General features: G+C 41.5%; 1 protein-coding gene across 8 annotated transcripts in view; it reads left to right on the top strand.

Annotated features, from left to right (window-relative positions):
- Positions 1-27,276, top strand: part of Satb1 (SATB homeobox 1) — a 95,130-nt gene that overhangs the window by 20,361 nt on the left and 47,493 nt on the right. For 3 of the 8 annotated variants that reach the window (XM_051153051.1, XM_051153052.1, XM_051153050.1), the window contains exons 2-5: positions 3,836-4,081; positions 7,699-7,875; positions 8,637-8,763; positions 9,528-9,651. In XM_051153051.1, coding sequence (XP_051009008.1) covers positions 3,871-4,081; positions 7,699-7,875; positions 8,637-8,763; positions 9,528-9,651 — 639 coding nt within the window. In that variant the 5' untranslated portion in view covers positions 3,836-3,870. Of the gene's footprint in view, positions 1-37; positions 217-702; positions 1,272-3,835; positions 4,082-7,698; positions 7,876-8,636; positions 8,764-9,527; positions 9,652-27,276 lie in introns of those variants that run through there. The other 5 variants (XM_051153056.1, XM_051153054.1, XM_051153053.1 and 2 more) reach the window with 4 other exon arrangements.

The raw sequence follows: 27,276 nt of genomic DNA, 5'->3' as shown, positions 1-27,276 counted from the left end.
GGAGCTGCGCTCACACGCGCGCGCAGACCCCCGCGCGCCTCTCCCGGGCCGCCGGTGACTCCGGCCTCGCCGCCTGCGTGGGGATCCCGCCTGCAGCCGGGCACCCACCGCCCTCCGCGCAACTCTGCATCAGTTTTGGGGGCCTCCGGGCGGCGGCTGCGCCCCCAAGTCTCATTGCCATTGTCGAGCTCCTTGTTTACCTCCGACTCGGGCTGAGTGAGAGCTTGGCGACTTTTGGGGGGAGGGGGCGGGGAGCGAGTGGCCGCCGAGGAGGCGGCGGGGTTGCCCTCGGATCTCCCCCCTCCCCCCCTGCTCCTCCCTCCCCGTCTTTGCTCCCGGGCTCTCCGGGTCCCCGAGTCCATGGGCAGGGAGAGGGTCCCCCGGGTGGTTGTCGGTGACGCCGGCCTCCCAAGTGGCCTCCTAGTGCCTTCCCGGGGCTCTTGGCGCGACCCTCTACCCCTCACCCTCTCAGGCCCCTGCTAGATACCCTCAGTGGGGGTGCGAGGCGGTGGGGAAAAAGTTTAAGGTTTGTTAATCGCAGTCGCGATTGTTGGGGAGGGGGAGGGGGCGGCTGGGAAGAAAGCGAGGTGGCCTTTCCCTGACGCTCCGGGGTCTCTGACGAGTCTGGCGAGGGTGACACCAAGCCGACTTTCCGCGCTCTCTCAGGAGCTCCCCGGGAGGAGGGGGCGGAGGGTATCTTTTTTTTTTTTTTAATTCCTCTCCCCACCCTTTCTAGAGTCCTTGTCCGCAGTGATTTTCCCCCCTTTCTTTTTAAGAGAGTCCTCTGTCACCACCTCCCCAGTACCACCAGTGTACAGCTCCTAACGGGTTCCGCTTTGTTTTTACGACTCCCCCCACCCCCCAACGAATCACTTGTCAGATCAATTTTACCTTCTCCCTCCTCCCTACTTCCCACTCTCCCCTCCTCCCCTTCCAAACCCCGTTCTCTGAGGTTAGACATTTTACAAGCTAGCTATGATGTTTTTCGAATTGTGACTTTTTTTTTTTACCCCCCTCCTCCCATATCTACTCTTCTAGACGTTTATTTTTGCCCTTCCCCCGCTTAGTGGGGCGGGGGTAAGGGAAGAGAAAATAATACAATTTCAGGGGAAGTCGCCTTCAGGTCTGCTGCTTTTTTTTTTTTTTTAAATAATAATAATAATAATAAAAAGGACATAGAAAACACCAGTCTTGAACTTCACTTCAAGAACCCGGGCTGCAAAGGAAATCTCCTTTGTTTTGTTATTTATATGCTGTCAAGTTTTGAAGTGGTGAGTTTCAGGTCGGTTTTGCTAATTTCACTCAGTAAAACTGCAGCTTTGCTGTTGCTAGATAGTAGTTTGTTTCTTTGTCTCTTTAAAAGGTCACAGTGAAAGCTTGGCCTGGATCGTGCCGGCCATATGGAATGGATAAGGGCACAGGCTCTTCAAATGTGCTTCTGGGGTTCTGTCGGGAAGGAAAGGACCCTAAGAGGAACTCTTGAAAAGGAACCCACGATGCAAAGAAAAAAGAGAGAGAGAGAGAGAGAGAGAGAGAGAGAGAGAGAGAGAGAGAGAGAGAGAGAGAGAGAGAGAAAGGAAAAAAAAAAAGTACTTTCTTGAAATCAGAATTTCGGGCTCTTATTTCCTGCTTCTTAAAGGAAATAATTACTGAGATGGAGTTCACTATATCAGCTCCGTCCAAGAAGGATCCTACGCGGTCTGATTTTATGGACAGGGAAATGAGTTTTTGGGAAAGTAGCCTGCTTTCTGTGTGCCATCCATACAGTACTCTAAAAGGATTTTAAAACTGTATCTCAAAACTCTTGAGATGGGCTTTGGTGGAGACCAGTTAGTGCTAGGTGTTGTCAGTGTAGGGAGGCCTCCTGGCCATGGCTGGACTCAGCTCCAGCCTGGCATTTGATGAACTTGGCATAGAGTATTAAAGTAGTATTAGATTGAGTGTTTTATGTGCATGTAATTTTACTTTATAATGCAAACCTTTTTAGAAAATGACCTAGTGTCTAGTAGATGCTTTAGGTGTGTATTCAAAAAACAGCTTTTCATGACCTGTGTGATATTTTGGCTGTCAATACATTAACTAAATTGAAGTCCACCACTTTCTTTTCCAGCACATAGCACTGCTAAGCCTGGTGACTATCTAAGATGCTCTGTAGTATTAACTTTGATACTGTTGGGAATTCCCCCCTCCCTTTTTTTTTTCTTAAGTTGCCCCAAGGGTCAGTTTTTTTTCTGTTTAATTCATATGCTTTAAATTTTGTCTTCTGTACCAGGGTAAGGCAACCAATTTTGGAAAAAATCAGCTTTGCATCGTAATTTGAATAAGTTAATCTTCACTCTGATTTTAGCTTTAGACTGCAGCTTGATAGAATGGAAAGGAGTGATCGAGATTAAAATGTAGTCTTAAAAATATGCATTTATTGTTAATGAACCTCATAACCAAAACCAGATGGGACCAAGATCAAGGGTAAACCTTTAGTTCTTAGCCTGCTACCCTTGAATACAAAGATAAAAGAACTATTATTTCTCAAACTTTGTAGTTCCTGGATTGGCATTCTTTAGCCACTGAGCCATCTCTCCAGCTCGGATTGGCATTCTTAAGGTTGCTTTAAGCACCCAGATCACATGTCCAGCCCATTTCTTGATTATATAGGATGAAGTAGGATGGACTTAAGGAGAGAGAGAGATGTTTCTAGAAAAGCCATCTAACACAAGCTGCTCTCAGCTGATCCAGAGCCAAAGAGTTTGCGCGTTGTAATTATTTTTAAAAGTGTATAAGATATTTCAAAATACTAGACAGCTGCAAAAAGTGATGTCATATTCTCTCTGGCTTTCTAAATATCCCCAATACTTCAAGGCTAATGAAAGTTCATAGCACACTTCTGTTGACCAGCCTATTTAAAACTATTAATTTAGAAGTAACTTCAGTATATTGTGCAGTTGCTTTATTATAAACAGTATTCAAAATTCAAGTCTGATATTCAACACAACTGAAAGTTAACGTATTTCTGATATTATGATGCTTATGCCCTTGTATACTGATTAATTTTTAATACTGGAGATTGTGTTTTGTTTATGATGTGGGATTTTCTTTTTTTAAAAAAAATTTGAGCTTCATACACTTTTGTGTGTTATATAAAATATTTTCAGGTTTTTTTTTTTTTCCGATTTAAATTACTAACAGCACCCAGTTAGCAATGAACACCTAAATATTAACTCCAAAAGACAAGCTGTCCTGCTAAAAGACTCAAGATAGTTGAGGAAGCTCCTCACACCTTCCTGTGTGCTTAGGGCTGAAGTGATCCAGCCACATGCTTGAGCAGAGGCTTGAGATCTTTAACAGCATGGAACTCGTGAGACTCAGATAGTAGAAAACTTTTTGCTGCCCTGACTCATAAAGCAAGTGGCAAGTTAAGAAGCATTTGGGTGTTGGCAGTGCTCCGCTGAGGTTTTCATCTGTAATAGAGATTGCAGTATATGTCACAGTGGAAGGACCTAACAAGCTCAATGCTTTACACTGATAATCTTTCCATCCTTCATTGAAAAAAAAATCTTACGGTCACAGTCTGTCATGAACTTTTAATTTTAAAAATTGAGAGTGTATGAATGAGTAGGATTTGTTACTTTCTTTTTAATCTTGTGGGTTATCCCTGTTCCGAAAGGAAGCTCGTTTTTCCTTGTAGTTTTAGACTCCACAATATACAGAAGCACAGTGTGGTTAGATCATTACGGTAGCTGCACAAATGTGTCTGTGGAGGGGAACGTCTAGGGACCAGACATGTATGGGGCAGGCGTAGCTGCGGACCTCCACCCACTGATAACGTCTTCTTTTCCAGTTCTGGCAGGTGATCTGTAAGACAGTGACTTGAGTATGGATCATTTGAACGAGGCAACTCAGGGGAAAGAGCATTCAGAAATGTCTAACAATGTGAGCGATCCGAAGGGCCCACCAGCCAAGATTGCCCGCCTGGAGCAGAACGGGAGCCCACTAGGAAGAGGAAGGCTTGGGAGCACAGGTGCAAAGATGCAGGGCGTGCCTTTAAAACACTCGGGCCATCTGATGAAAACCAACCTTAGGAAAGGTAAATACTGGCCAGCCAAATCCTGGAAAGCTGCTTGATGTCTGCCCAAGGGCCACCCTGTGTGGAGGTGGAGGGCTGGAACATGCTGTGACTGTTCTTTTTCTAGACCTCTTTCGGATGTGAAATGAAGTGACGTTCTGGGCTGTCGTGTCAATCATGTTTTGAAAGTGCTGTTTTTCAGTGGCACCTCTTTCCAACCCAAGACTGGAAGCATTGGAATAGTTGGATAGTAAAAGTCTTGAGTTAAGCGTCATGGTCATCACTTACACAGGGTCCATTTGTAGATACTACTGCGGTTAAGGATGTGCAGGCGGCTGGTGTTTGAACTGACCCTGAGTTAGAGTAAGACACTGAGGTTTGTTTGAGAATCACCATAGGTTTTTTCCTGAGATTACTAACTGTAAGGAGATTTCAGGACATGGTCCTGACATATGAGAACAAAGATTTGTGATGTAATTTATTGTGGTTTATTTTCTGAAGAGCAAAGTGATTATTTAACTGTGAAAAATGCTCTGATTTTAGTTTTTACATTTTTTGGTATACTTGTATATTTTTGGTAAAGGGAAGGAAGAGTCAGACAAGTTTATAAAGGAAAAAAATATAAACAAGTGATTTTCTACTAGTATTAAATTGGAGTTTAAACAACTTTGCCTGTGTTGGACATTGTACACCCCATAAGACAGTTCCTGTGTGGGGTTTCCTGTATGCCTCACAGGGGACTTTATTGTGTCATTGAATAACATATAGGAGCCAGATTTTTCCTGCATTTGCTAAGCAAAGAATAATAATGCCATCTTTTACCAACCACGAATATTAAGTAGAGAAAGTTAGGAGGCCGAGGAATTTCATTGTGTTTGATGCATAACATTTATCATACAATCATTTATTTTTTTCCCTTGGTTTGGCGAAAACAAAGAATATATTGATCCTGAAATAAACAGACACAGCAGTCCGTATTGTTAGATCTTTATCTATTAAAAATGGAAAAACAGCACTTCAGCAAATTCTTTGGCCTCTACTCATGATTACCCTATTTATTGATTGTTTGCCAAGAATGTATGCATCTTTAAGCCAGGGTAAGAGCATTAAAAATATAATTTATTATGGCTTTTCAAACAGAGTACATTAATATTGTACTGTGTAGTGCTGAGGCTCTGTAAAAAAGACTTTCTGACGCCTGCAAACACACAAGTTCCATAAATTCCTAAATAGGAGATTTCAGCTGTCTCTGGTATTATGTGATATTTGCACAGCAAACTTTAATGCCAGGACAGTTTTAGACAAGGATTCTACAGCCTTCACTGCTCCGTATGGCAGCCGTGCTGTTTACACAGGCCCATAAACCTCCAGCAAAAGCCTGTAAGACTGCCTTCAGGTTTAAATCATGTGGTATTTTTAGCTTTCAGCAGTGACCAGTACTCTCCCTTTCTAGTGTAGGAAGGCTATGAAGTTTTTGTAGTTAGAAGTCTGGCCTAACACCAGCTCCAACAAGCAGGCAGTCCAGCGAAGGCTCCTGTTTGCCATTACTCCCACTAACAGGAGGGCAACCATGCCAGTTCTAGCACCGGATTTGCAATTAGATGATCCTGTTGCTGTCGTATCCATAGCCACCTTTAGTATCTATAAGGCACCTTTAAATTTGATCAATTAAGCACAGAGTCAATCCAGGCTGTTTCAGTGGTTTAAAAAGGTTTCAGTTATTTTGCAGAGCTGAGGTCTGAAAAGCTGCTCCCTGTTTGACACCTCTCTTTGATTCCATGGGAGGAAAAACCCAGTATATATGTTTTTGGCTTGCTAATCCAACTGTGCAGACATCAGTAGACGAGGAAGCAGAGCACGGTCATCTCTCTCCTGCTCAAATGCTTTAAGAAATGTATTACATTCAAAATCACATAGCCTAAAAACATAGTCTAATTCTAGAAGGGTTTGTGCTTAATACAAACAGCAAAAAAAATTCTAAAGCAGCTTTTTTTTTTTTTAATCTTATTTTTCATGTGCATGGTTTCTGTTTGACAGGTGCTAGATAAAAATTGTGGCTAAGCTGAGAAAGCACTAAGAAAAAAGGGTTGGGTGTTTTTATTTGTTTAAGAGATTTTGCCAAAATACCTTCAAGCCAAGGAAGAAAATCACCAGTTTGCATATTGCTATTTTTGCTGCGGTCTCCCCAAGTTCTCTTCTGATCCCTGACGGGTTCTCTCTCTGGTATAAAACAGCTGAATGAATGACAAGAATATTGGCAAGCTTTGCGGCTTGTTTTTCATGCCTAGCCTGCTGGTACTTCCGAGTGAGTTTGTGAGCTTTTCTAAGTAAACCTAAAGGGGTTTAATTGTCAGAGCTGGAATCTCCTGTGAACAGTTCACAAAGCTTTGGAGAAGACACACATGTGGGAAGATGAAGCTGTTTTATGGTCGGCTTTTGTTCAGCAGAAGCAAAAGAGCCTCCCTGGCAGTAGGAAATGCTGATCCTAGGCAGCGGTCGATGGTTGATGGTCGATGCGCACTTAACACCTTCATAAGTTCGGAGTCTGCGAGTCCATCGCAGGTCTGGAGTATGGAGTTGATACAGGCAGGGATACTGTGGAACTAATTGGGGATCCTGGGCGCCCTGTTAAAGTAACCTTTGTCATCATTTATGCTAAAGATGATACCCTCCTGGCAGTGTGCCACAGTACTGTGCAGATGCATCTGTTTTTAACCCTTTTCTGTAACTGTTGGAAGTCTGTCAGTGTACTGGATTAATACCTTGAGTGCCACCGCAGGTGGATGCCAGCTTCTAGCGCAAGCCTCTGTGCCAACAGTAGTAGTGTGGCCTGTGCCACCGAGTTACTGCACTGGGTGAAAGTAAGGCACCAAGGAAGCAGCAGACCCATGCAGTCCGTCCGTGTCAGTAAGGCCAGCTTTCTTTGCACTCTCTGCCATCTGTATCATATTTACTGCAGCAGAAATAGTTAATGTTAAAGACGTACAGCTGCTGTCATGTCTTTTTTTACCCCCTCAGGTAGATGCAATGGGCAGTCATAGAAGTGTTATTTTCCTATGTTATGTGCATTCAAACAGTGTCTACAAGCATCGGTTTGGTTAAGTTTTGTGTTCCTTTTATGGAACCAGTTAGAGGAAATACTGAGAAGGGGCAGAAAAATAATTGTGTCCTCGGATAATTTGGACACAAGCAGATGAAGGATGTTAATAACGCAAGTGTGTGTGCACTAAGAAAGTGGGCTCTGTGAAGACAAGTGCAGCGAGTTCTGTGTACCGTGTGGCACTTAACAGCAAATCACACCAGACACTTATTTGTCTCTCATCAGCATTACTGCTTGGTCAGATAAGTAATTCTGCAGTCACCGATTTTGGAAGATGCACTATTAAAATGAGAGGTGAGCCCATGTTACCTCAAGACCAAGTTCATGTTAAGGAAATTAAAGTATTTCCTGTACAACTTTCAAACAGTAAACAACTGCATGTGTGTCTTTGTGCCAGTGTCTCTTCCCAGACTGTCTGGGAAGCTGTGAGGCTCCTCTCACTGTGGTGAAGATTTATTTTCATAGCTTAGGTGTTCCTCCCTCCAGACTGTTTCTGAAGACTGTTGGTTTTCTATCTTTTCCTCGGTCTTTTTGATAGGAACCATGCTACCAGTTTTCTGCGTGGTGGAACATTATGAAAACACCATTGAGTATGATTGCAAGGAGGAGCATGCGGAATTTGTGTTGGTGAGAAAGGATATGCTTTTCAATCAGCTGATAGAGATGGCATTGCTGTCTCTAGGTTATTCGCACAGCTCTGCTGCCCAGGCCAAAGGTAAATGGTATGCTTGTGGGGATGGGAAGTTGCTGGTCCTCCTGTTTGCCTCTCAGACAAAGCAGGGAGCATTTTAGTCAAAGAGCTGCAGCCTGTGTTTTATGTTGCTTCCTTATAGACTGTGGCTTTAAAAATTGGTTTAATTCAGTTTGGTTTAGTTAACACACATTTTGCTCATGTGGAATGTCGAGGTAGATTTTTTTTTTTTAAATTACTTCAGCTGAATCATTAGTATGCTTATTGACCTTAATAATCTGCTCCACTGAGGACCCACAAGGAAGTGAGGAGCGTATTTGAGCAGATGGACTGTTGAGAGTCAATTTGCATTTATGACTGAATATCTAGTTCTGTTTCTTTTATTCTGTTTCTGATGGTTTTATGGGCTGTAAAGTATTTTTCAATGCTGATTCCCACTGCAATAGGGAATCTTATCTAAATCATAAAGCCATTTAGAACCGGTTCTGCTATGTCTTATTAGAACTTCCTTCTAAGTTAGGACACTGCGGCCTGATGCATAGATTTTTATTGATGGGTGTTTATTTCCAAAATAATAAACAGCCCCTATAAGTCATTTACATAATTTCACAATTTGGAAAGCTGAGCTGTGAATATCTTCATTGACCTGCCTTTTTGAGGGAGAGGGAATCATTGAAACAGAAATCACAATATTGCTTGTGGTGGGGGCAGTACGGAAGAGCATAGCACTCGTTTGCTGGGCCCGAGAGCCAGCACTGAGCATGTCCTCTCTTTATCTGGACCAGGGCTCATCCAGGTGGGGAAGTGGAATCCGGTTCCACTGTCATATGTGACAGATGCCCCCGATGCCACGGTAGCAGACATGCTTCAGGATGTGTACCATGTGGTCACTCTCAAAATCCAGCTACACAGGTGAGTCGGTGCAGCAGCCGTAAGGGGAAGCCCTTCTCCCCACCTGTGTGCACAGGATGCTTCTCTGGCTAGCTTGCAGTTTTTATTAACTCAGCGTTTGAGACACGCTAATCTAAATGAATTTGGTAACTTCACCCCTTCTGTTATTTTTCTCTTAACCTCAACATAGGACTTTAAAATCTACCTCCTCTCCCCTGAAATGTATGTGTTTTTGCATGCCGCTGAAAGATAAGACCTTTTGCTTTTAGTCGATTAAATGGTGCATGACAAGAAGGCATTTTACATAAAGTTTACTTAAGAAAAAAATATTTTTGCATATCATGAACAGTGCCATCTGTGTACATTTGTGAAAGAATGCCTTATTCGCTTTTGCCATGATCTTATTTATTTATATATACGTATTTTTGCCAGTTTAGTTCGTCTGAACAGAGTAGCGGGAGGAAATCAGTTAATACGTTAATGCTTTTCACGGTGGCTTGTGAGAAAGCAGTACACCTTAAATTGTCTTCCCAAGCGCATCAGAGCAGGAAGGTAGAAGTAACATGAAAAAATAGCCACCACAGGCAGCTGATGTATAATTCATGCATCGATACAGCAGATGTGTTGTATAAAGTAATTAACTAATCGGAACAATCAGGAGACCGAGAGCAATCTCCAGATGCATCTGTTTGATGCGCAAAATGAAATCTGTCTGTCTTAAAGGAATGTTCTGCAGCAGGATGCAATCCTGTAATAATCCTCTTTCTAATCTATGTCTCAAATAGTTGCCCCAAACTAGAAGACTTGCCTCCCGAACAATGGTCGCACACCACAGTAAGGAATGCTCTGAAGGACTTGCTGAAAGACATGAACCAGAGTTCACTGGCCAAGGAGTGCCCCCTTTCACAGGTACTCAGCACAGTGTGTCATAAATAAAATGTCATCGTGGGCAGCTACTGCTTGAGGTCTGATGGGCGTCCCTGGTTTCAAGCAACTGGTATCTGAAGCAAGAATTTGCTAAAAATGCTAAGTGATTTGACCACTGGTGACCTTTGAGAAAAAAATCTGCTTGATTCATTCTGAGCAGAGTTTTTCATGCCCCGTCTCCCTTGGCAGGCTGGGGGCTGTGCCCAGGAAACACAGTCTGGCAGAAGATACCACACTCTGCTAGCTCATTCTTAGATCAAGTTCTGAGTACCCCGAGCCCTCTCTGAGGCAGGCTCACAGTGGCAGGACCTCCTCAGCTTTGGTGTATGGGAGGATGGTGTCAGTGTTACTGTGCACAATTTCAGGATGCTGGCTACATGAGACCATGGTACCATTATAGGGTTCTGGCTCTATTATAAAAAATGAGAAAGGGTTTGTGGAAAATAACTGTAAATTATGTATGTATCTTAATTATAAATATAAGAATTCTCTTGGCTGAAACAAAAGGTCCATAATTATTGCCCATTAGGAGTTTACAGCCAGTTGTGAAGAATTAGTTTACCTTTTAAAAATGGACTCCTTTTTTCCTTGAAATGAGACAGATTTATTATTGTTGAATTTCATTTTTCTGGAAAGAGTTTTGGTAGAGGACTAAAACTCTTATTAGTTGATGCCAAGTTTAAAGCCAAACATCCTTTCTGATAAAACTCAGCAGATAGTCACCATAGTGTGGTCCAGCATCACTCCTTAGTGCCCTCACCCCTGTTGAGGTCACTCCAAGATACAGTAATAATTGGAGTGCTTGTTTAAAGTTGTCTTTTAATTCGAGTTTAAAATGTAATTGTGAATATAGGTCTGGCAAGCATTTTAACTTGTATTCCTCTGCATAAGCATTTCTGGAGGGAATAGGGTCCCAGAGCTTGTTTTTACAACACTGAGGTGGGCATTCATTCCATGTGTTTTTAGTGCAAGGCCCCTGAGGATTCCTGGGTACCTTAGAGGAAGCCTGTGGGCTGTAGCCTGCCGTTTCCCAGCAGTCAGTGCATTCAGCCTCGCTCCACTGTAGGCCTGGATCCCTGCTTTGGTGTCAGCAATTCCAGGAAAGGAGCAAATCTAGATTAAGCTGCAGCCACAGACAGACTCTATATTCTCTGTGTTATTAAATGTTCATTTTCTTGTGTTTGAGAGCAAACTTTAAAAAAAAAAAAATCAATTCATTTATCCCATCAGCAACTATCTTGTTCTCATCCTTGGAATAGAGAGTATGAGAATTTATAACCAGAAAATAAAAGTAATTTAAATGAATTTGCAACAGTTAAGTCAGTCTGATGCAGAATGAGGCAGAGCGACTTACTTCTGGGACTGTGTTGTGAAGACAACTCCAGAGAGCATGTTGCTTGCTTATTAACATTTGGAAATTGGAAGACTGACCTAGAATGAACCACTTTTTGTTGTTGTCGTTGTTACTCAGAATTCTAAATACCCTATGTAGCAATATCCTGCGTTGTCATGCAATGTGTGTGTCCTATCGATTTCAGAAGTCAGCTCAGGCAAAAACTAGAAATCTGTTCTTTCTTTGAGCTGGAGAAGAGGATCTGGTACGAGTATTTATTGTACGGTCGTGCAGCCAATGAGCTCCGCCTTCTTGTGGCTTATGCATCAATTATGGATCTTTTTAATGCCACCATGAGAAATGAGTTGAGTGTAGGGCAGTCATCACGGTAAGCAGATTGACAAGAGGAAACCCGAGGCTTCGTCTTGGGGCCGTTGCATCCTGTGGAATTCTAGAGAGAGGCCTTCAGAAGAGAGCATGTCCTTGCATGGCTGGAGGACCCATTGCCATACCTAAGTGACTGAGCTAGGCTGACATTGCACCCCAAGCTACAATGGCAGTCTCTCTTTTTCCACAAATATCTTTGGAAATAATCATGCATATGTTAGCAGAAGCAACAGATACTTGAAATTAGTATTTTGAAAATGACTGAACTCCGGATGAAGTTATTTTATATTCTGCAGCGTCATCATGTGTTCCTCTGGAAGGAGTCCACGGGTGTTTTCGTTATTAGCTGCTTCTCATTTGGTTTTGTGGTAAAGTTAGGAAGGATGAATGATAAAAGGCTTCCTAAGACCTACACCCACAATGCACACTGAGTTTGACAGAACTCCTCTTTCTCTTGTATTTGAGATTTGGTGGTAGAAATACTATGTTGAAAAATGCCTACCAAATAAATACTGTTTGTGTACAAAATGCAGCTTGATCCGCACACGTGCCTTAAGTCTACTTTTCCCATGCAGTTTTCAATTCATTGACATGAGAACATTTAACACAGTACTTAACAGGTTTATCTTACTGTAGAGACCTTAGAAGTTTTGTTTAATATGGCAAAACATTCCAGTGACAAGAGTTACTGGACCCTAAATCTATTGCTAGTAGGGAGTATGAGGGGACAGGATTGCGCCTTCCCGGGAACTTGCCTGGGGTGCTCACCAAGCCCCGTCCCCAGCACTAGTAGGATTGACCTTTCCGTGCTAAGCAAATGACCAGTTGAACCTGGATTCTTGGAGTTAGAAGGGATGATTTTTCCCTTGGCTCCTCCTTTGACAGTGTGGGAGCATGGGTCCCTATAGATTAGTTAAGGTGCTGGCTAATGACTGATCCCAGTCCTGATTTGCTCCTCTCCCTGTGCTCTTGCCCCATGCTGCATTTAAAAATAGATGTTGATTTTTACAATGAATGCGGCTTAGGTTTTGATGTAACAGTGTTTACTCTGATAATATTTCTAAGGGTTTCTCCAGCTGCAGAGAGATTCCATAAGTGGGTATGTGGCTTGATTTACAGCTCATGCTTTTATTTCTGTTCGTACTTTCCTACCATAAATCTGCCCAAGCAGAGTGACATGTGTTTATTAAGTTCTCTGTATCACGTGCTTGTTTATTTTTGTAAAATGTTCTAGGATGTTAAAAATGCTTAGCTCATTATAGATCTGAGATTGGATGCTTTGTTGTCGCCTTTGCGTCTCTCAGTGGTTGTGGTTAGATAGGTCGGTTGTTACATTCTGAATGGCAACTACATGGAGGAAAACAGTCGGATTCCAGAACAAAAAAGCCTGTTGTCATGAAACTTTTGAGGGTTACGGATTTAGGATGTAAATTGGGAGTTATAAAAGTAAATATTTTGATTTACAATAAAACATTAGATTTGATGCCCGTTTTCCCTAGAGCTTTAGATACTAAATTCAATCAAACATTAGATAAATAGATACATTGCTACAAAGACAGATATTTTGTTAAAGGTACCGTAAGTAAAGGTCAATTGTTATTTCTGCCTAATTAATGTTTCTTTCTAGAAATGTTGAAGTCAGGTATTCCTGAGGGGCTTTTCTTCAATCTGTTTTGTGAATGTTTCTTAACTTCCCCTCCTCCACCCTCCATCACACTTGCTGGTGTGCAAGTGCATGCACACACCCGCAGTTTCCATGGTTTTAAACAAATTGGGAAGGTTTTCTGTTTCTTTCTTTCTTTCTTTCTTCTCTTTTTTTTTTTTTTTTTTTTTTTTTTTAACTTGGAGGAGAGATAGCTCCAAGCCAAGTCCTACATAAAGTGAATGAGGACTGTCATTTTGATTTTCAATTCATAAAGACACGGGCGCGCACGCACACACACACATACACACACACACACACAAAGAAGAAAACCACACCGAGGACGTGATTTTTCAGCTCTCCTTTTCCTGACAGCATTTGTCAAGGAATTTTGCATTTAAATTTTTGTTTTTTAATTTTAAAAGTATTATTATCAGTTGCTTACAAAACACATAGTAAACTACTGGCTTCTTCTGACACTTAGCCAGTAAACACACTCCTTCCTTGAGCCTTGAAAGTCATCTCCACAGGCATTTGAGAAAGTCAGTGTTCACTTGGTTTTCTGTCAGCAGTGTAACCTAGTGTTAAAATCTAGTGTATGAATACAGAAGTACTTTTAAAAAATGTACTTTGTTTTTCGTAGTTATGTGGACTGAAATGACATGTTTAAAAAAAAAAACGCTTAAAATATTAATAGTAGTGATCTTTCCTGAGAATATCATCAGTATTCATATATCACATTTCACATAAGACTATGAAATGTATTCACATATTAATACACTTGTTCATTCCAAAATATATATTAAACTTTTCAAACATGTTGACAGGCTGCCAGTGGGTCAGGCATCCTCCTTGGTAGCTGAACTAGCAGTGTGTAGTTGACTCCTGCGGTGCTTTTGATGTACAGAGTGTTTCTCTCACTCTTAGTGGCAGAGAGCTCTAGCCCCATGTTCAGATGAGGAACCTCAGGCACACACTGTTTGGATGGGTGCCCATGGCAACAATAAGCTGCATAGTAATTTCCTACTCAGAGCCCAGGGGCTAAACCTTGGGTCTTTTTCAGTCACACACACACAGACAAAGGTGTTTCCAGGTGTTCAGGACACACTTCCTTTCTTGGAGTTCTGACAAACGTGTAGGTGTTTGCTGTGTTTATTCTAACTCGCGAGAATTGCCTCTCACATGTGTTTTGTGCCACGGGTTTTGTTTGTGTGTTGACTTCTTTTAAAAGCAGGCTACCAAGAAGAGGCTTGATACCCTATGAACATATACAAGGGGAGGGGAGTAAGGGGAAATGAGAGTGAGGGAGGAATGGGAGGATACAAGGGATGGAATAACAATTGAGATGTAATATGACTAAATTAATAAAATATATTTTTAAAAAAAAGGACTGCTGTCTCAGGCCCCTGGTTTAGAGCCTGGGGAGTGGTTTAGATCATAAAGGTGGAGGCAGAGGGTGGGAGCATCTGCTGGATGAGACTATATTTGAGAGGGTCCAGAGTCACTCATCTCTGGCCATTTCCCTTCAGCTTTTCACATCTGCAGGGTCGGTAGCCTTAATTGAGCTCAAGATGGCCTTTTGATTTGAAGCCTGGAGTTGAGATTTAGTCTTAGTGGGTCTAGTGGGCAGTTAAACTCCTCAGATTAATTTCAAAGTGCAAGCCTTTTATCATTAGCTTGGCTGGGTCTACCCTGATATACAAGGACATCATTTGCACTTACCCTGAAGAGCAGCTTTTTTATCTTGATGTCTTTGTCCCTTCCTAGTGCAGAGCTATAAATCTGCGGCTGGACACCAGGCACCTTTGACGGGAGTGTACCTCTGAGGGAATGTCCTGGAGGATCCCCCCGCCAATACTCTTTTTACAATTACAAAGCTTTTCCTCAATCCTACTAATCATGAACCTTGCCATGTGTGTGTGTGTGTGTGTGTGTGTGTGTGTGTGTGTGTGTGTGTGTGTGTGTGTGTGTATAAAAATATATAATAGTTTTTGGAGATCCCTCTGTAGTCCTGGCTGTTTTGGAGCTGGCTGAGACCAAGCTGGCCTTGAACTCTGCTTATTAATATTTCTATTAGTATTTGCTTTGTCAGGTGCTGAAGTGCTCCGTAAATGAAATAGGTGTTGTTTGGCTGTTAGTTGGTAACCACCGTTGTCAGTGGTGGGCTGCACTATGTAACTGGCAGGTCAGCCCTACCTGGGGAGTTGTGTGAATTGGCATGACTTGCATAATTTAACCTCTTAAACCAGTCAGGACATCATTTACCTTTTCCACTTAGCAATATTACAGTCTATGTAAACTGCAAGAAAATGTCCTCCAAATTACAAGTTTTCTTTTCTTAAGAGCCATATCAGACCTATTCTTAGCTGATTTAGATGTGTAGGGTTTTTTAGAGTAGCTTGGTTAGCTTTTTCTAACCTTCATATCTATTAATCCTAAAAACTAACCTTAACAAAGCAACTGTCTAACACGAATGAATCGATCTCAAATACTTTCTAGGCTCTATCTTCACAATAGAGCTCAAGCTATGCCAGTTTCAAGTGTTTAATAATGTGTAAGTACTTCATTTTCACGTAATGAATTATTTTTACTGACACCTTGTTTCAGATCAGGCTAGGTTGCCTTTGACCTTAGGATCACTAACACAAGGAAAATAACCATCAGGAGGGCATGGCCCTTTTCTTTCTGATGTGTGAGCTCACGATACTTCCAAAGCATAGGAGAAGGCCCAGTCTGAGAGAAGGTCTATTGAACTAATTGTCTTTTTTAAAAAAGGGGGAGGGGAGCTGACAACCCCGTCATGCTCACCAAACTAATTTTCTTGTTAAATAGAAATAGTTTTGGGCTGCTTTTGAGTGTTTTCTTTCTCAGTACTGAAATTTCAAGTTCTGATTTATCCGGATTTGCTTGTTTAGTTCACTTTAGTTCAGCAGCAGATTTGGACCCCTAAGAAACTCATAAACAACCCCCTCCCTCCAGTTCAGAATGATCCAACAGACACGCATACATCCAATTTTCCCCTCTTTCTTTGGGAACTACGGAACTTAGCAGGAGAGAGCAGCAGCCTGCCCCACAGCTCATTGCCAAGGAGGTGGGGAAGGCGCTGGCTGTTGGGACTTTCAAATCTAGGCTTAAAAGTTATTTGTTCTGTTTTGCATTTTTAAAACTGTCCTATTAGGAATTGTATGTGCTTTGATTTTAATTCTAACTCATAATGATTGTAAAATACCCTGGGATACATGCCTGAAGGGCACTACAAAAATATAAGAGGACTGTGGTCTAATACATGGGGTTATTTTGGGGTGCTGGAGCGCCATCAGGGACACTTCTGGTTCACAAGGCTGCAGAATGCTTCCTCATACAGGAGGTAGCCCACTGCTCTTAGCTGTCTTTCTCGCTTTCATTCTTACTCTAAAACTTTGTTCTCTTTAATCATCTTTTTCATTAGAAAACAGTTCATATTGTAATAATTTCTTATAGAAATGCTAATCTAATTTATTAGTTTATTCTCAGGGGTTAAAGATGCAAACCAAATGATACCTTAGACATTAAATAATTACAGCCTGTATTTTGGATTGTGAGCCTAGCCTTTAATGGCTGAGCTATGACCATATAGTGGGGGAGGAAGTCCCCCTTGGTCTTAGACCTAAGGGAGGGGAATAGGGTGAAAGCGGGAGGGAGGGAGGAATGGGAGGATACAAGTGATGGGATAACAATTGAGTTGTAATCTGAATAAATTAATTAAATAATAAAAGGAGAAAAGAAAAAAATAATTACAGCCTTAATTGCCACTTATCTCATTTTTATCTGTGAAAATAAGACATAGTCTTTTGCTATAAGGTACCACTGACTGTCCCACACTTGCACCATTATCTGGTGTTTGTCTAAATATATCAAAACTGTGGGGCTGGACTGAAACAGCTAAGGGCTTTGTGACAGATCCCAATAGTACCTGCCTGTGTGTTGATGCCCCTGTTACTGACAGCTTGATTTCATTTGCTTTTTGTTTTTTAATGTGCTGATTTTTTCCTTTTTAAAGAATAATTCTTCCCTCAGCTACTTTTTGCTGTCTCTTTACATATGTGTTTCTGTGTCCCTGCCTTCCCCCAACACTTGAGTAAGTTAGCTCAGGCATCATGACATCAGAAATATCAACAACTGGCTTTCCATGATGGGATTTCCTCATCCGTAAAGGAGGGAGAGGGCAGTGCTGTTGCTGTGAGAATGAGCTAACACCCCCCCAAACCACTGAGGACAATTAACTCTCAGTTCAAAAGTGGACAATAAATAACTTGGGTTGTATGTCCAAATCGTACAAGTGGCTTGAAATCACATTTCTGTGTGCTACATGGGGTAAGAAAAGCTTGTGGCTGGGTGGTGGTGCATACCATCTCAGCACTCTGGAGGCAGGGGCAGACCAATCTTTGAGTTTGAGGCCAGCCTGACTACAGAGTTAGTTCTAAGACATCCAGGGATACACAAAGAAACCCTGTCTTGGAAAAGAAAACAAAAAGGAGAGAGAGAGAGAGAGAGAGAGAGAGAGAGAGAGAGAGAGAGAGAGAAGAGTTTATTGTTAGATTTATTTTGATTCAGGCTTCTTTCTTTCTAAAACTTATGTGAAAAGCAAAGGTGTGTATTATACACACACACACACACATATACACATATATATACACAACTTTAATAGATACTTTTAGTATCACCTTTAAATCATTATAAATATGACACTTTTAATGAAAGTGAGGGGAGATAGAAACCTGTGTTTCAATATATAAACCTGTTATCAATTTATGTCTATTTGCAAATGAAGCGGATTTGATACTTTAGACAACACAATGCCAAAGAGGATGTTAACTCCTTAGCTAATTTCACCCCCTTCTTCAGCACCCCAGCTTTTCCTGCCCTTCATGCACCCAACACTATGCTGTTCTGGAAAGACCTGTGAAGTAGGAAGACTGCACTGTAATTGACTGTGTTAACAGAACTAAGTTGTTGTTTTTTTTCCCCCACATTGTAAAACACTTTTTTTCCCCCTGTTCGAGGAGGAGGGGGTCATATCATGACACTTGTGTGGAGGTCAGAAGACGCCTTTCTGGAGTTGGCTTTCATTTGCCACTACACAGGTTCCGGGGTCATACTCAGGTTGTCAGCAAGTGCCTTTACCTACTGGACCTCACACAAGCCCTAGGATTAAATTTTACTCATTTCAACAAGCATGGATCCTGGACATAGCATGGATTCAGGAATTTTTGCTAAGCCGAAACAATATCATATGATGGCACCATATTTATTTCGTGGTGGTGCTGGCAGCTTTGTTGCTAGGTCGTAGGGCTTTGTAGACACTCTCCTCTGCAGTGTCCGACTTTGCAAGCCATTTCGTGATTGGATGTAGCTATGCATGTGAAGTTTACCCAACCCAGGAGCAAATGACTTCCACACTTCGCTTAGAAAAACTTATTGAGATTCCAGCCTATCCCGTGTTTTTATGTATTTATAATGTTCTTGATAGATTGCAGAATTTACCAGTTTTTAAACAGAACAATAGTCTTGGGAATACAATGGCCCAGAGGTATGAAAAATGCTAAAAATGAGTTAATCCTATATCACTGTTAAGCACGAATTATCACACACACATTTGTTGAAGTAGTATTTCTAGAATTATTGCACACACATTTTTGACATATTTCTAGCATTATTGCACAGACATTTGTTGATGTATTTCTAGTATTAACACACATTTTTTTATGTATTTCTAGGATTATTGCACACACATTTGTTGATGTATTTCTAACATTAGTACACACGCTTTTCTTATGTATTTCTAGCATTACTGCACACACATTTGTTGATGTATTTCTAACATTAGTACACACGCTTTTCTTATGTATTTCTAGCATTACTGCACACACATTTGTTGATGTATTTCTAGCATTAGCACACACACCTTTTTTGATGTATTTCTAGCATTATTGCACATATATTTGTTGGTTATATTTCTAGCATTATTGCACACACATTTGTTGTATTTCTAGCATTATTGCACACACATTTGTTGATGTATTTCTAGCATTAGTACACACACATTTTTGACGTATTTCTAGGATTAGCACACACATTTTTTTATGTATTTTTAGCATTATTGCATAAACATTTGTTGATGTATTTCTAGCATTAGCACACACACCTTTTTTGATGTATTTCTAGCATTATTGCACATATATTTGTTGGTTATATTTCTAGCATTATTGCACACACATTTGTTGTATTTCTAGCATTATTGCACATATATTTGTTGGTTATATTTCTAGCATTATTGCACACACATTTGTTGTATTTCTAGCATTATTGCACATATATTTGTTGGTTATATTTCTAGCATTATTGCACACACATTTGTTGTATTTCTAGCATTATTGCACATATATTTGTTGGTTATATTTCTAGCATGATTGCACACACATTTGTTGATGTATTGCTAGCATTAGCACACACACACATTTCTTGATATATTCCTAGCATTATTGCACACACATTTAGCCTTTTCAGAGTAGTTTCAATTGTGTCATATTCAAGACTCATACTTTTCTTTTTTAAGCTGTTACTTCTGTTTGTCCATTTTCTTCTCAGATTTAAGGGAAGGATTCAGGGGGGTGGGCTAGGTTTCAGTAACAGCCCAGTGATCTACAGACAGGTGCTGAGGCTGCCAACTTGGAGGCCTCACCCAATGTTGGCTCATGACTCTTCCATCGATGCTCTAAAGCCAGTGCCTGGCACGGCGGACTTCATTTACGGCTCTAAACATATGATCTAAATTCGGCTGTGTAAAGGTCCAGAGTCACCTGCAATTAGAGAGGACTGCACATATAGATAACTGTTCAGCCATTCTGTGAAGAGCCTCAGGGACGTGTGTGTCCACCCATCTGTGTGAGCACCCATCCCTCCAGCACGGATGAAGCTCTTTATTTTGTGCCGTGCAATCCATCCCAATAGTGTCATTTCACTGTAGAGGTCATGGGCAGAGGCATTTTTCCTACACAGAAAGATTGTTCTAGCATCGATAGGGTTGAAGCCAGGTCTTTGTGTTTAATGCAGAGATGACATCGATTTACCTTTATGTAGTAGACATGGGGAGTCTTGTCTGAAAGTGGTAAGCAAGAACCCTGAAGTCAAGGGCAAGCTTCCTCTCCTAGTTTCCTGTGAGGTAGTAGTCACTTGATTATGGTGTTGCAGCCCCCTGAAGTAGAGTTCTGAGAGCTTGTACAGACCGAAAGTTCTAACCTGCCTTGTCGGGGAACGAGTAGAGGGGGGTTCCTAAAGGTTAGCTGAGGTACTGTGCTCTCACACTCACATTTGGTGTATGATGGGCATCCCCGCCCCCCCCCCACGCCCTACACACACAATATTTAGGCAATATGGTTTCAGATCTAACAGAGTTCGTATGAAAAAAGAATTCAAAAAGAGGTGACATTCTTGTGGATAGTTTCAGAGTCTAGCACAAGCATTTATGTTTTGAAAGGAGAATCTTTCGAAGTAGTAGAGTTCCTCCTTTGACTTTGCATCTTAAAGCAGTTTGAAAGCTTGAAAGCTCTGTATAAGACCTGAGGAATTCATCGCCAGTCTGATATTTTCTCTCTTCTAAGTTCAGGTACTAGACAGTGTTTCTTCTGTAAAGGTGAATCATTCATCCCTCCACATCAGGCCACCAGTTAAGGAGTCAGCCAGCAGCTCCCCAGTGTGTAAATGACTGTGGAGTTTCAGATGTGTCTAGCCAGATTTACCCAAACTTGGCATATCTAAAGAAAATGCTCCTGTGAAGTCTACTTAGATTACTGTGATGTTTAACCCAATAACATTTATATTTTGAATAGTTATGTCACAAGCAAGATGCTAAGAGACTCCAAGCTTTCTGCAAACACAGGAGACATGTGTACAGGGTGTGTTTGAGGGGTGAAGTGTTTATAGCACAACTGATTCTCCCATGGTGTCTTTGTCCCCTCACAGACTGAACACTGTTGGAAGAGACAGTGAGGATTCAGATTTCTCTGTAGTGTATACTTGCTTTGAAACATTGTATACTCTTTCTAATAATACCAATGATAGACCTTTATGCAAATGCTTTACAGTTTATGCTCTTTGCATATTTAAGTGGCTTGATTATAGAAAAAAGGGCAGGCTGGAGAGTTTGGTCAAATGATATCATCTGGGGTTTTTGTAAAATTGCTTTAATTATATGGGAGAAACAGAAACTATACCAGCATTTTCTTTAAAAGCTACAACTTGTTTTATTGGATATTTATTACAAAGATATCTGTGCTTTGCAAAATAATGATGTTTTCACTTTTGAAAATATATTGGGGGGGGAATGAGAGCAGAGATGGGTGTGTTTTCTTTTACTTTGTTTGGTCTTCCTTGAGACCTTTATAATGAGTTTTGATTTTGAGTGGTGTGTCCTGACTACTTTGAATGAAAATGCCATTTTCAGGCACCAGGATTGATCAAGAATGGCAGGATCCCTCCCTAACTTTGACAACTTAAGTTTAAATGACATTTTCAAGTGATCTGTCTTTTCTTAACAAATTGTGATTTCAAAGGTGCTCTGGTTGTAACTCCCAAGAGAATAACTTAGAATGGAATAGAAACCCCAGAGGGAAAAATTTGGAGGACATCAGCTAACAAGGACATTAGAGACTATGACACTTAGTGGTCCTGCCACTTGCTTTCATAAAGAAAAGCGCATTTCCCTCCTTCCCATCCCCAAATACCAGATAGGGACTACCTGCTCATCTCATAGGATGTGCCTTTTTAAAAGAAAGATCCTGTATATGGTATTTTATGTTCTTTGGGATTCCAACAAGACCCCATTAACAAAGAATCTATCACAATAGTGTTTGCATATGGTTGATTCAGCTGTGTTTGATGGAAAGTTCAAGTTTGACTTTCAACTTTTCCACCGATATATAAAGAACTGTAAGGAGATTCAGCCATATGTAGTCAAGTCTTACCTAAGGAGGAAGGACACACAGACCTGGGGAATTGTGCTTCCCCCCCCCCCCAAAAAAGAAAGAAAGAAAGAAAGAAAACAGAAAATACCAAGGAGCTGGTAGTTCAATAGATTGTTTAGGAAAATGTTCATTTTACTGAAAATTACAAACATGTGTTTAATGCCTTCTTGACACCAATACAATAAATAAGAGGGGGATGTCAAGATTAATATTCCAGCACTGGAAATAACTCTTGAGTTTCCCACAGCATTCAGCCTAGACAAGACTTAAAAGTCAGTTTTTGGTTTTATTTTTTTATATTTTCCATGTGCAGGTATTTCTGTCAGAAAGCAGTTATTTTCAACTTTCTGACAAAGACCTTGGCTATGACATGTTCTCATTTCAAGCATGGGCAGAACAAATACACTCTAGTGAGGTAAAGCCATGAGATTGACCGAACCTGTGTGTCATTAGTCCCCTTCTTGTCTCTCCGGAGTTTTCCAATTCAAAACATAGATTCCTTCCTACAGGAAGAAGATACTCTGATTCCTTAGCTGAAATTAATTAGCATTCAGAAACCAGATCGCATGTTTTTGGGTATTCATGAGATCTCTGTTTGAAAAAAAAAAATGTTTTTAACTTGTAGAAATGTGTTGCAACACACAGATGGGAAGAAAAAGAAAAAAAAAACCTCTTTAGCAAGCACTGTGTGTAAAAGGAATATTACATTTTACACGCTCCTGATTGCTCTGTGTAAACAGTTTTTGACATCTGTCTTTATAGTTTCGAGGAGAGGAAGACTTTGTTAAAAGAATCATTTTTATACAGCAGCCACCATTTCAGTCTTGCTTTACCTGTATTATGAAAGCAGATGGTCTGCATGTCTTTTGAATATTTATAACTATCAAAAACAATCTCTTGCTATTCACCCTTAGGCTTATGAGATGTCAGGACTGTTCTGGTTGGAAAAAAAATCATCTTGGGTGTTTACAGAAAGAGGATTACATTAAGCTGAAATGACTATACATTTTCCAGTTTAATATTTGTCCATCAGCTGTTTAATCGTATTTAGATAATTGTGTAAATAAGGTGTGGTAGCCCTTGCCCTCACTGCTGAAGGAGCCTGCAAGCTTCCAGCATGGCTGAGCCACCATTTTGTAGAATCCACCTCTTTCTCCTCCCACCTCAGTTAGCCCAAGACCTAAGTTCCAAGCAAGTTATGATCCTGACATTGCAGTCCTGTTTAAACAGCCACTGTAGGGAGCCGAAGGCCAACATGGGGAGCTCAGAAACACCAGGGACCTGCTGATGGGCATCTAGGAATAGATTGTCTTATGCAAATGCTGAGCAGCAGGGCTTACCCCTTTAAAAAGGGCTTGGCCTCCTCCTCCCCAGCTTGCCTGCTTCTGGGTATTTTGGGAAACTTTTGGAATAGTGGGGGTTAACTGTTTTTTTTTTTTTTTTTTTTTTTTTGACTGGAAGCTGAGCAATCAGAGATAACAGATTTTGCTGTGGTTGGTTGATTTGGCAGAAAAGCATGAACAGTTTTGGTTTAAATGATTGAATAACCTGATTAGCATTGTTTTGGGGTGTTTTTTTTTTTTGAGGGGGGTTGTTAAAGGTACAACAAAGCAATTTGAAGGGTAATCATATCACTGTCCCTTCCCAGTTGGCAATCTTGTTCTTGAGAAGGCCGTACTTCTCCCAGACCAGTCTGGTTGGCCACTGAGATGACCAAGCTGCACACGAAAGCCACCTTCCTTCATTTCTTAGTGCATTATACATAGACACTGCAGCGCATGTGGCTTCCTAGCCGGGGCTTGGAAGAAGATAACATTTGGAAAAATTATGTAACCTCAACCAGCTTCTTGCGTTTTTCCGTTTTTCACATTGAGAGACCTGCAGCTTTTCGAGCAAAGGTTCAGAATGTTCCAACAATATGTAAGTCAGGCTTTAGAAAATTTCCACCCTTACCTTTTCACAATTAGAAAGGTTATAAATAATGTATTTGGCTGAAAAGGAGGCTCAGCCTGTGGCAGATGGTACCCTTCTAGAGGGCTGGGGTTTCTGGGAAGATGGCACTCTTACAGATCGGAACTTTAGCAGACTCAGGAAGAGCCAAGCTCCTCATGGGGAGCAGACGTGTGCTTTATGGATCTTAGAAAAGCTTACAACTTGGCTACTAGGATGAGAATATTGTGTCACACCAGGGTTAGGAGATCCACGGCCAGTTTCTGCCAACTTTTAAATTGTATCTCCCAACACTGGGATCTGAGGCTAGTTTCGGTTAGTGTGCCCTGTGGCAGCATTTGAACTGAGAATTTATATAGTGGGGATTTTGTCAGTTGGATGAATTGACTCCCACATTGTTAATGTTTTTACCCTACTGACCACAGACTGACCACACAGGTTGTGTCTTTGAAAGTGCCCATATCTGTAGACACCAAGGAAGCAGAGCAGGAAACACCATCAGCCTCTTTGGAGAAATCTGTAGAGTTGACTTGGCGTGGTGGCACACACCTTTAGTCCCAGCACTCAGGAGGCAGAGGCAGGCGGATCTCTGTGAGTTCAAGGCCAGCCTGGTCTACAAAGGGATTCCAGGACAGCCAAGGCTACACAGAGAGACCCTGTCTAAAAAAGGAGAGGAGGAGGAGGAGGAAGAAGAAGAAAAGAAAAACCTGGAGAGGGATTTCTTGCAAATTAATGAACAAAGGCTTTTGTAGCTAAGAAGTTGGGATTTACAGGCTCACCTCACAGTAATGCTATTGCCTTTGACCTTGAAGGTAAAGGGGAGGAGAGTGTCCCAGTGACCCAAAGGAGTGCTTCCTTTTGGTGGCCCTCTGCCATCACTAGGTGTGGTCAACCTTGTGGTGAGTACCCAGGCCATCTGGGGTTAAGTCTAGAAGAAATGTTCAGTGTGCGCAGTGTTAGCTGCAGCCTGCTGGAAGGTGGGAAGGTGTGATGGCGTGGCAGGACTCAGGCCACAGTAGAGCCTGAAGGATGGACAGCTCCTAGTCAGAGCTGCAAGAGCTTTGGGCCTACATCCAGGTCTGAGGAGTTGGGTGTCTTTTCCTGATATCTGCTGTGAGATCGTCCCTGCTTCATTGAGCTGAGATGTTGAAACAGATGGCAAGGTGTTTCTTTGCTGTTTGCCTTGACCTAAGTACTACACTGAATTAGTGCATCCTTTGATTTTCCTAAGGAAATTTCTGTAGAGATAGGGAGAGGCCTCAGTTGGTACTATGCTCGTTGCACATGCACGAAGACGTCAAATGGATCCCCAGCACTTAACACAGGGAGCTTCATGCAGCTGCTTGGAATTCCAGTACCTACGAGCTGGAGCAGGAGGGTCCCCGTGGCTAACTGGCCAGCTAGTCAGCTCAACCCATGAGCTCTATTTTTAGGAAGAGACTGTCTCTGAAACTAAGTAAGAGACACACCTACACATACACGAGAAGACATCATTTTGAAAATTAAATTTTCCATTCTCCTGTTATTTACAGCTGTTTCTCTCTCCCCCCCCACCCCCTCTCCTTTCCTCCCTCCCTCTCCCCCCTCTGTGTGTGTGTGAGTACCTTTGTGTATGAACATGTTCGTGTGCTAGAGTGTGTATGAGGAGGTCAGGTCTCTATTATGTAATTCCTGAGCATTGAACTCAGGTAATTTGGCTTAGCAGGCACCCTCTCCTGCTCCCCCATCTCCTCAGTGGTCCTACTGAAAGCACCTTTGACCTATCTGTGTTATCATACACTATAAGTCCAAAGAGGAAGTAGGGAAGTAAAGGAGGCGTTCAGGTAATCTAACATAGTGAAACCGCTTTACAGCACAGCCTACAAATTTAGGGTTAAGCAGGAACGGGCGAAGCGTTGATAACAGGGCATGTATGGACGTTACTTTCTATGTATGGATAATAGTGAGCTGCATATCACTTTTACACGTGAGCTTTAATTTTATTAAAGTGTTTCAGAACATTTTCACTCACATTATGCAATCTCCCCTTTCCTCTCCCACCATTTGTGCAAAGAGTCACATTATATTGAAAGGACATAGTGCATCACCTGCTTCCTAATAGGTGACAAGCTTCTCGGGCAGAGGCTGTGTCTTTCCCATCTTTGTGTTCTTCATGCCGGCCAGTGAATCAATAAGTGTGATGCGTAGAACCATGGGAAACAAAGCAGACTGGCTAGTCACCGACAACCTCTGCAAAAGCTTGCAAGTTTGGATGTCTCTACATGTGTGAACTTCTATGCCGTGTCAGAGTAACATACGAGAGTGTCAGAATGTCTCGGTAAAGTGTGGTTTTTTTTTTTTTTTTTTTTTAATTGGGCCAAAGTGTAGGAACATCGGCTGTCCTCCATCCGCAGATTGTCATTGTCTAGCAGTGATCTCAGCAGTTGCACTGTAATCTAATAGTGTTGATCTGTTAGTACAGTAGAGTAAGTGAGAGGGAAGTTGGTGGATTGCTGGACCAGGTAGGCCTCTAGCTCTGCTTTTGGCAACCCGCTAAGTGTCTTTTGCACTGTGGACCGGGGGGGGGGGGTGCGGGGGGCGAGGCTCTTAGTGAAATTGCAAGCTATTGGATTAATGGCAGAGCTTCACGAGTGCATTAAGAATGTCTTATTAGGGAAATAAAATGTAAAAATGACGGTAAAGCAGAAAGTGTGCAGAGAAAAAAAGCTATCACAGGGCCTCATTGGAGAGATAGCTGTGTTTTACATAAATAATGCACCCCAGCTTACCTAGTTCTATAGAGGATCCCCGAAACTTGCACATTACAGGAATGTGTGTGCACTGCAAAATTAACACCAATGATGGATGTCAGAGTTAATAATAACCCAAAGAGCTTTACATTTGAAGTAGCTTGAAGAAGATAATGATATAAAAATATTCTTGTCCCCAAACTGGCTTTTCTGGTTGTTCATGGCCTCCTGACAATGGAGTCTTCTGTAAGCTGTTTCCCTGTAGAGCAGCCAGTCTGCAATTTAAGCTCTTAAGTATCAACTCACAGGACCAGGAGACTTGGGGCTTCAGTCTCATTCCCAAGGCTCAGTAGGGAGTTAATTTAGCTACTAGAGACTATGGGTGAACCAGGAATGAAGTCACGGCAATTACTCTAACCAAAATTATCTGGGAAAAATGTTTTTGCTTGTTGAAAATGTGGTTGAGTTTTCTTCTATCTTTTACTTTAAACCTTCTCTTAGTGAGATACATTAACAGTATTGTCTTCATTTTTACGTATTAAATGCTAATTTCAGTGTGTTTCC

The sequence above is a fragment of the Acomys russatus genome, chromosome 11 (assembly GCF_903995435.1).
Source record: "Acomys russatus chromosome 11, mAcoRus1.1, whole genome shotgun sequence".
NCBI classification, from domain to species: domain Eukaryota; kingdom Metazoa; phylum Chordata; class Mammalia; order Rodentia; family Muridae; genus Acomys; species Acomys russatus.
The sequence above is the reverse complement of the archived record's forward strand: the minus strand, read 5'-3'. Positions and strand labels throughout refer to the sequence as shown.